Below are 9,667 nucleotides of genomic sequence, written 5' to 3'. Positions count from 1 at the left end.
GCGTAAATATCTCTCTTGCTTTCTTTGTTTCTTTATTTAAACACAAAAATATTACACACTGAAACAGAGATATATGGCAATGGATGATACATTATGTGCTTTCTTTTGCTGGGGTCTGGTTTAATTTCTTTCTGCTAATGTTTAATTCCTGGTTAGATTCTTCTGGCTTGTGATGGATTTTGTGGGGATTGATGATGATGGGTTAGTTTGTTTCTTCTTTTTCTTTTTTTTTTTCTTTTTTTTATTGTGCGCGCGCTAGTGCTGAAGACCAAGTTGAAAATGAAACTTCAGATTGATCAGTTTAAAACATATAAAAAATGAAAAAAAACAAAAAAAAAAAAAAACAGAGAAAGCTCTGGCCTCTGGTGTAGATCATTATTATTAAGTCCAATCACATCTGTGTGCCCCAAAATGTTGAAAGGGAAACAATGTAAATTTCGAAACAACATCCATAATAGCAAATCAAATTATTCCCAACAATCTATAATGAGAGGTGAAATATTTTTCTTATCACTTTAACTCATGGTCTATACTTCACATCACTAACAACAAAAAGTCACAATTCCCCCCTTTCACGTCAAAGAAGACATGGTCATAGACATTGTTAATTACAAAAGTAACATGTCAAAAAAGAAATTGTACTATTAAAATTAATTAATTAATTCCAAGTAACATACAAAGCAAGCTTTAGTTAAGGAAGAAATTACTAACACTGATTTAAAATTAACATTGCCATCTCTTAATATATAATTATGGACTATATTTAAAAGAAGGCAAATATATAGGTTTATTTTTATTTTTATCCCAAAAAACCTCACTGGACTATAACCCACTGTAGCCCTTGTGGTGGTGCCACGTCATTTTTGTGCGGTGGGAGACTTCTTTTTGCATCTTCGCAATTATCTTCATCTTCTTCCATCTTAGGAGCCAAACGTCCTTTTTTAGAGCCATTTTCTTTCACAGCATGCATAGCCTGCTTAAATCCTTCGCAATAAGCTTCATCTGCATCTGTTTTATTAAGATTTGCATAATATTTATTCAAATCTTTTGTAAACTGAAGCTGCTCATCGGTTATATTGTATGAGGGGTACTTGAAACCTCTAGAACAAAACCATTTCCCATACATGTGTGACATTACTTCGCAAATACCTTCTTATACCAATCTTTCCGGTTTCCTATCACCAATTAGACCTTAAAAAAACACTCATTATTGACAAAAAAAAACATAAGAACACAGAAATAGATAGTTTCATACAATATTATACAAAAACCTATTAGACCAACAAAAATTTAAAGCAATCTCGAGGGTAGGCATAAGTTTAAAACATTTTATTTTTCTCATGCAAATTATTTGTAGTGAATAATAAAGCCTAAAATCCAGATTCAAACCTTGCATGCATCATCTCATGTGCCAACGTCATGCCCATGAGCACACTGTAATTAAGGAAGATAAAACGTTAGAGTTATTTTAATTTTTATATAATTAAAAAAAAAAGTATGATTGATTTATAGACTACAATTGAATTTTGCAACGGGGAATGATGCAAAATCCCTCAGTGACGTACTCCGGCCGTCCGAATAGAAGTAAAAGTTTATTGTGTTTTTTACTGCCGAAAAGTGCTGCAAAACTTTCCACCCTGGTTTGTTTGTTGGCTTTTTTCTCCACTTCAATTCTGTCTTCATATTTTGAACATCTATTAATCTGATGCAAAAGCAAACATGAAAGATTATCACACGAGTTTATTATCAGGAAAATAATTAACTCCGGAGTGGATGCAAATCTTACCGTCACGACAGGCTTGAAATTCCAGATACTGGTGGCTAAGCCAATTATGTCCCGACGCATCTAAATTAAGAACATAAAATAAGAACTTGATAATTTTTCTAATAAAATAAAAGCCAACAAATTATGGAAAATTGCTCAATGAATTAGCTATCTTTTACTATATATTTTTTTAGACTTTTCATCTTGCATGTACAGTAAATGAAACTTAGGGCATGTTTGGTATTCAACTTGAATTCAACATTTTAAATTCAAAAGCAAAATTTGAGTCCAAAACAAAGAAAACCTGTTTTGGTAGCCCTATTTTTAAAAACTCAAATTCAAGAACAACTAAAAAACACCCCAATTATTAAAAACAAAAAATATCTGTTTTTTCAATTTTTTTCTAACAACCCCCAAAGTTCTCAAATTTTTAAGATTTGAAAATAGTTTTCAAGTTGCATACCAAATAAGTTTTTGTTTAAGAACTCATTATTTGAATAAAAAAATTAAAGTTTTTGAATTCCGCATTTGAATAGGATACCAAACACCCCCTTACGTAGTTTATCTATTTTTATTCCAAATCTCACCTCATAATTTTTTTTGTGACCTCTGCTCATCTCATCTTTATCCACCAATGAAATAGGGATGTCTTCATCCAAATTGAGATTTTTTTTTTTTTTTTTTTTTTGAGGTCATTTCCTATTGAAAGGGGCGATAGCATATTAAACTCACACACACAACACGGATGCTAGGACTCGAACCCAGAACCTTGCCTGAGGGAGTAAAAACTCCAAACCACTACACTAGTGGGTCCTTTGCCCAAATTGAGATTTAAACCTGTATAAAATGTACGCACGTTTTCAAAAAGATGGGCCTCGCATTCCTCTGGATCCATGATAGTAATAACATAGCAGTCTGAGCAAAGTTTTCGCCCGTTGCCAAGATCCACATATTTTATTTCTGGTTGCTGCATGATATAAAAAGGCAATCAGACAATATATATATATATAATTATGCGAGGAATAAAATGTGTTTCCACAAACCTTCAATCTGTGGCAAGTGCTACACCTCAGAGTCCTATCTTTGTAATGTTCCACACAACATCTTTGGCCCCAGAATTTATTATGCAACACGGCTTCATTCTTTTGGTGAAAAAAGATGCTTATTAGATTAAGATAACTAAAAATATATAACGATCACATTATTCTATTTACGAAACAAATTAAATTGAAATTTGCATATAATTACATTAACATGTTATGAAAATTTGAAGGCCCTTTTTAGCCAATAAATATATATATGTAGCTAGGTTGCATGCCGATGGATCGAGATCTGACTTGAGGAACTCTTCAAATTTTTGTCTATATCTTAAACATGAACACACACAAAATAACACAATAAGATAAAGCACTTACATATTGGTGACAAATATCACATATGTTTGCATAACTTTTGACTTTCTTTCTTGTGAATTCTTGATTCATGACTTCAGATAATGCAAAGAGGGCTGAATCTCGATGGGTGTATGAAATAACTGTAAATTAGTATTGTAGGCATATCTTTATATAGATGTGGGTAACTAGGATTTCTGAAGAGAATAGGAAGAGAGTTGATTGTCTTGTATGAGTAAACTTGAAATATCAAAGCTGAATATGAATTCAATCTATAATTTCTGTGTAACTGGCTTACTTTTATGTTTCTTGTGCAGATATGGTTAAAAATAAAGGCTTCCTGCCATCAGGGCATTTTGAGATTCCTTTTCAACGTAATCAAATAAAGGAAATTATATACTCTTCACTATAAACTATATTAATGACTACACACGATAGAACACACATCAAGCACATCTCCTCAATTCGATTCTTTCACACACTTATTCTAGATGGGGTGAATTCTTTTGTGTGGGTTGGCCTGATCGGTTGAGCATAATCACTTGTACTTACATGCATCTACCTAAGAGTCTTGCCCATCAAGAAGCTCTTAAGAAGTCCTTATTGCATTAGGTTTATAACATCTAATCCACAATTAAGATAGGAATCATTCTAGCTCTTATATTAGCCTTAAAACACTAACTTTAATAAAGCTGCAGGTTTGGTTGTATAACCAACATAAGTTAATATCCTAAAAAGTAATAATAATAATCACATCTTCTCTTATTCGTCATCTTCTTACTTCGAATTCGCACAGACATGTGGCAGACATCTTGCTGCAACGATATGATCCAGTACCGTTTGGAAGCCATATTCCTCAACAGCCTGCATTACCTGGTTGAACCCTTTTCCTTAAATTTCATCGAAACGGATTTTCATAAGTTCTACTCTATACTGGTACAAATTTATTGGGAAATTAAACTGCTCTTCGGTTTTGTATGAGTAGTCCAAACCCCTTGAACAATACCATTGCCCATATTTGTGTGACATTACTTCGCAAATACCTTATTCTACCCATCTTTCCAGTGCAAAACCAACAATTAGTGTAATAACCCAAAACAAGTGTCCTAAAATTAATATTAATCTATTCTAGAAGAAAGACGAATTTACCCTCACATTATTAATGGGAACAAGTTGACTTTTTGACCGAGAAGGATTTTGGCAACTCCACCTACACCGTTGCGTAGAGCACGATGAAACGAGTTCGTAGACATGGAGTAGATCCGAAACGGAGTTGTAACGAAGGAGTTATGGTCAAAACAGTCTCAGTGGCATAACCGTAGATATTGCGAAGTTAGATAATAATTTTAAATAAAAAAAAAAACGAAGTTCAGAATTGGTTAGCCACTCGCTCAAATAAAATCCCAGTCCCTGAAACGAGACCAACACACAGCCAGCCGTGGACTCTATCTCTCTCTCTCTCTCTCTCTCCATGTTTGATGTCCATCGGAACCCTAGCTTGCCCCGGCGAGCTTCTCCGGCTACCGATGATCTCTTTCCGGGTAAGATTCTTCGATACGCTTCGTTCTTGTATCTGATGCATTCGGTGCGGTTCTTGTCCGATCCAAGACCTGGTTCCACAGGAGGAGAAAGACGCTAATTCGTTGATATCAACCCCTTTTAATTATGGAACTTATCAAATCTGTATCATATTTGAAGGCTTCAATACTGTACAGCCCGCGCAAGTAGTTTTTATTTTTCGATTTGTAAATTTTGTACAGATAGGGTTTGTAGATAGAACTGGTGCGAGAGTGGAGGAGATTTTTGGATTTGAACGTTGGAATTTGTGAAGTTTTGAGGGGTTAAAAGGTTATTAGGAGGTAATTGGGGTCTGGGTTCAATCGAATTGTGTCAAAGTTGGGAAATTTGAGTCGTTGAGAAGGTGGCTAAGATGAATTTGAGCACTGCCGAGGAAGAATCGGCGCAAGAAATCCATATTCCCGCTGAAATTGATTGGCAAATGCTTGATAAATCCAAGTTCTTCTTCCTCGGAGCAGCTCTTTTTTCGGGTGTATCGGCGACTCTTTACCCTGTTGTGGTGTTGAAAACCCGCCAACAAGTAGCTCAATCCCAAGTTTCTTGCCTCAAAACTGCGATTTCAATGGTTAGGCACGAGGGTTTTAGGGCATTGTACAGAGGATTTGGGACTTCTTTGATGGGTACAATACCTGCCCGGGCGCTGTACATGGCAGCGCTTGAGGTCACTAAGAGTAAAGTCGGAACTGCCACGATTAGGTTAGGGTTTTCAGAGTCCACAGCAGCCGCCATTGCCAATGCAGCTGCAGGGTTGAGTGCGGCAATGGCTGCACAGATTGTGTGGACTCCAGTTGATGTTGTGAGTCAGAGACTCATGGTGCAAGGTGGTGTGAAATCAAGTTCCAAATATCCTAATGCATCTGATTGTAAATATGTTAATGGGATCGATGCATTCAGGAAAATTATTAAGACGGATGGACCAAGAGGATTGTATAGAGGGTTTGGGATATCTATTTTGACATATGCACCATCCAATGCAGTTTGGTGGGCATCTTACTCTATTGCTCAAAGAATGGTTTGGGGTGGAGTTGGGTATCATTTTTGTAAGAAAAGTGATGGAAGCAATGAGGATGGGGTTACCACATATACACCAGATTCGAAAATAATAATGGTAGTTCAGGGAGTCAGTGCAGCCATGGTTGGCAGCATGTCAGCCCTAATCACAATGCCCCTCGATACAGTTAAGACAAGGTTGCAAGTTTTGGATGGGGAGAATGTGGAAGACTCTGTGCTGGCAAATAGGGCTGAGGATAGCAATGGGACTAGTGGACGAAGTGCCCGCAAAGTAGTGACTCCCCTGGCTCATATGCCTTATGGTGATCAGTTGGAGCATAAGAAGAACTCTCTTATGCAGATTCTCAAAGGACTTACTAGAAATGCTCGCAAAGTTTGTCCTGATGGTATTCCACTTTCAGAATGGATTCTCAAGTCTAGGGAGATAGGTGGTCTTCCATGCAGTTTAGAGGGTATACTAGCATCCCCAGTTGTAAACGGATATCGTAACAGGTGTGAATTTTCAGTTGGATATTCTCTACAGAGAAAAATAACTGTGGGGTTTATGCTCAGAATTTTAGGGAGGGTGTTACAGCAGTTGAAGAACCTTTTGACTGCCCAATCGTTTCCAGAATTTCTTGCAAATATGCCTCTATCTTTCAGGAGTTTCTGCAACATTCAAGTTTACCAGTTTGGAACAGATTTAAGAATATTGGATTCTGGCGTCAACTGACGGTTCGAGAAGGTAGGAGACCAGGCATGGCCTCTAATGCTGAAAATTTTGAGGCCAATATTGCAGAGGAGCTACTGCCAGTTCGCCATATTGCCTCTAACAGCTTTAGTTATACAGGATCACCGAGGAATATCAAAGGCAGCACCGGCTGATGCTCCATTGCGCTCATTATCCATTTCAAAAGGAGAAGATAGTTCTGAAATGCAGGCCACCGACAATGTTATAGAAGCAAAAAAATTCATGACTATATAAGAAATCTTCGGTTCTGCATATCACAAACAGCATTTTTCCAGGTCAATACCCTTGCTGCAGAGAAGCTATACTCTCTTGCAGGGGATTGGGCTGAGTTGGGTCCTGATACCTTGCTATTTGATGTATGCTGTGGGACTGGAACAATTGGGCTGACTTTAGCACATCATGTTGGCATCAGGGGCCAAACTGTACCCCAGGAGGGACCTTCAAGAGGTCCAGCTAGCTCGGACCAGCTGTGAGTGGACCTTTCTTTTATAAATGATTTTATGCAAATGAATTGCATTATTTGATCTTGAATAAGTATTCTTGCAAGTCTTGAGCATGTTTTATACTGCTAAATACTTTGAGTTATATACATTATTGAGGTTATATTAGCAGCAGACCTTGAGCTTTATATAACAAAATAGCAGTAGCATTACGACTACAGTTAAATTATCAGATTTCAGAGAATTATCAGATAATTATGTTTAGACCACCATGAATTATAGAAAACAGAGTTTGAGTTTTCTATCAGATAAAAGGGCAGCACAGTTATAGATTGATTACAGATTCAGTTACTCATCAGATCTTTCAGAAATATTATTATATTTTTATATTACATTTTCTCAGCAGTTTATATTTTCTTAAACCACTGTGGGTACCCAGTTACAGAAACAGGTTGCCGTCAAATAAGACGATGTCTACGGACATCCAGGTAGCCTTCGGTTTATGTTGCCTTCGGATATGATGATGTCTACGGACATCCAGTTTACTTACAGTTCAGTCAGAGCACTTGACAGTTGCCTCATGAGTTTTGGGGACACCTGGACCGTGAGTGCCAGGATTGCGGATCAGGCTGACTACGGTCTCCTGAATCCTGCCAGGAATTGCGGATCAGGCTGACTACGGTCTCCTGAATCCTGCCAGTTTGCGGCTCGGATACACTTTGTGTCGCCGAGACTTGCCAGGGGAATTGACGGATACCAGGAATTGACGGAATTAAAAGGGTACACCCAAATGGTAACTTTAGAGGAATTTCAATGCAATTCTGCATATATTGATTTCAGTGATTTTACTTGAGTTTCTTAATATCGAGCAGCTTTTACATCCGCGTAAATAGATATAACTGTTTGGACTTATCATAATTCAAGTGCAGTTAAATATTCAGTTTTTATGAATATTATGTTTTTACAGTGGGGTTATTATGTTCATGTACAGTTTTCCAGAACTTTATTTTGGTCCACTCACATTTTCAAATGTTTTACGCCCCCAGGCAGTCGAGTGCACAGGAATCCACCACCAGGCCTACTCCTAGCTCCCACGCTACTTCCAAGATGTAGAATTTATTGTAAATTACTTAAAGTCTTGTAAATAATTAGTAACTGCTCTGATATCTGGTTGGTTTAGATAACCAGAACTGGTGAATATTTAGTTACCCTATTCTGGCAGTTGGTGTGGATTTATTCGTTTGTTTGACAGGTGGAAAAAAATTTGAGTTTAGTCAAAATACAGGAGAGACTCTGCCGAATTAGACCTACAATATGCACCATTATTGAGAAAAATAATAATAATAGTACCTAAATCCAGATTCAAATTCTATTTTGTACTTTTTTTAATTTTTTTTTAATTTTTGGTTGCGAATAATTAATGAAGCCTAAATCCAGATTCAAACCTTGAAAGCTCAACCATGCATGCATCATCTCATGTGCCAATGCCATGCCCATGGGCACACTGTAAGGAAGATAAAACTATAGAGTTATTTAGATTTTAAATAGAATAATATGATTACTTTATAGACTACAAATGAATTAGAGAAATTAAATTATGCAACGGGGAATGATGCTAATTAAAACCCCTTAGTGACGTACTCGGGCCATCGGAATTGAAGTAAAAGTCTAATCATCTCTCTTTGGCCGCAGCAAAATAATGCTGCCAAAAGTTGCAGCTTTAACAACTTTGTTGGCTTTCTCCTCGACTTTAATTCTGTCCTCGTATTTTGTACATCTATTAATCTGATACAAAGGCATACAGGAAATATCTTTTATCACAAATATTTACTGTATATTTATGGGGGATTAATACTTTATTAGAGAAAACAAAAATAATTAACTCCTAACGAAAATCTTACTGTCATGATAGGCGTGCAATAGTTGAATATGGCCATGCCCAAAACCGATTGGTAATGGTGGGAAGTAGCTCAACTCCTTATAAGTCCTTGCTAGGTTTCTCAATTTTCCAATGTGAAACTTTTTATCACATTCTCACAGTAACAAACAGATCCAGCAAATAAATTTGATATGGTTTTGGTGTGCACTTACGTATCGTCTCTGTCTTTTCGTTTTTAAATTTGATCATCTCATCTCTATCCACTAATAAAATAGGAATGCCTTCATCCACATTGAGATCTAAACTTGCATAAAATCTACGCACGTTTTCAAAAATAAGAAGTTCGCATTCCTCTGGATCCATGATAGTAATAGAATAGCAATATGAGCAAAGTTGCCGCCCATCAACCTCTACATATTTTATTTCTGGTTCCTGCATGATGTAGAGAGGCAATTAACCAAGGAAAGAAAATTTCAAGTCCCAAATTATGGTTTGGTTTAGAGATAGGCAATCAGACAAGTTAAACGCCAATATTAATTAAATCCAAACAACAACAAGAAAAATAGAAACATATTAATTGAAAAAGGAAAAAAACATGATTTGTACGTGAAAACTATGAGGAATAAAATGTGTTTTCACAAACCTTAAATCTATGGCAAGCATAGCACCGCAGAGTCCCATCCACGAAATGTTCCACACAACCTCTTTGGCCCCAAAATTTATTGAGTAACACGACTCGATTCTTTATGATAAAAAGAAAAGAAAAAAGAGCCGCTTATTAGTTTAGAAGATAACCAAAAATGAAAAGAAAAAAAAAATTACTCACAATGTATCTACAATACAAACTAGCTAAACGCAGGTGTGTTTTTTGGA

At 36.5% G+C, this 9,667-nt stretch overlaps 1 protein-coding gene across 1 annotated transcript; it reads left to right on the top strand.

The window, feature by feature from the left end:
* The first annotated feature begins 4,546 nt into the window (after positions 1–4,546).
* LOC117636842 (solute carrier family 25 member 44-like) lies at positions 4,547–8,136 on the top strand. The gene is made up of 2 exons (XM_034371539.1): positions 4,547–6,944; positions 7,962–8,136. The coding sequence occupies exon 1, from the start codon at positions 5,087–5,089 to the stop codon at positions 6,455–6,457; it is 1,371 nt and encodes a 456-aa protein (XP_034227430.1). The 5' UTR covers positions 4,547–5,086; the 3' UTR covers positions 6,458–6,944; positions 7,962–8,136.
* Positions 8,137–9,667: the final 1,531 nt, after the last annotated feature.

The sequence above is a fragment of the Prunus dulcis genome, chromosome 8 (assembly GCF_902201215.1).
Source record: "Prunus dulcis chromosome 8, ALMONDv2, whole genome shotgun sequence".
Taxonomy (NCBI): domain Eukaryota; kingdom Viridiplantae; phylum Streptophyta; class Magnoliopsida; order Rosales; family Rosaceae; genus Prunus; species Prunus dulcis.
The sequence above is the reverse complement of the archived record's forward strand: the minus strand, read 5'-3'. Positions and strand labels throughout refer to the sequence as shown.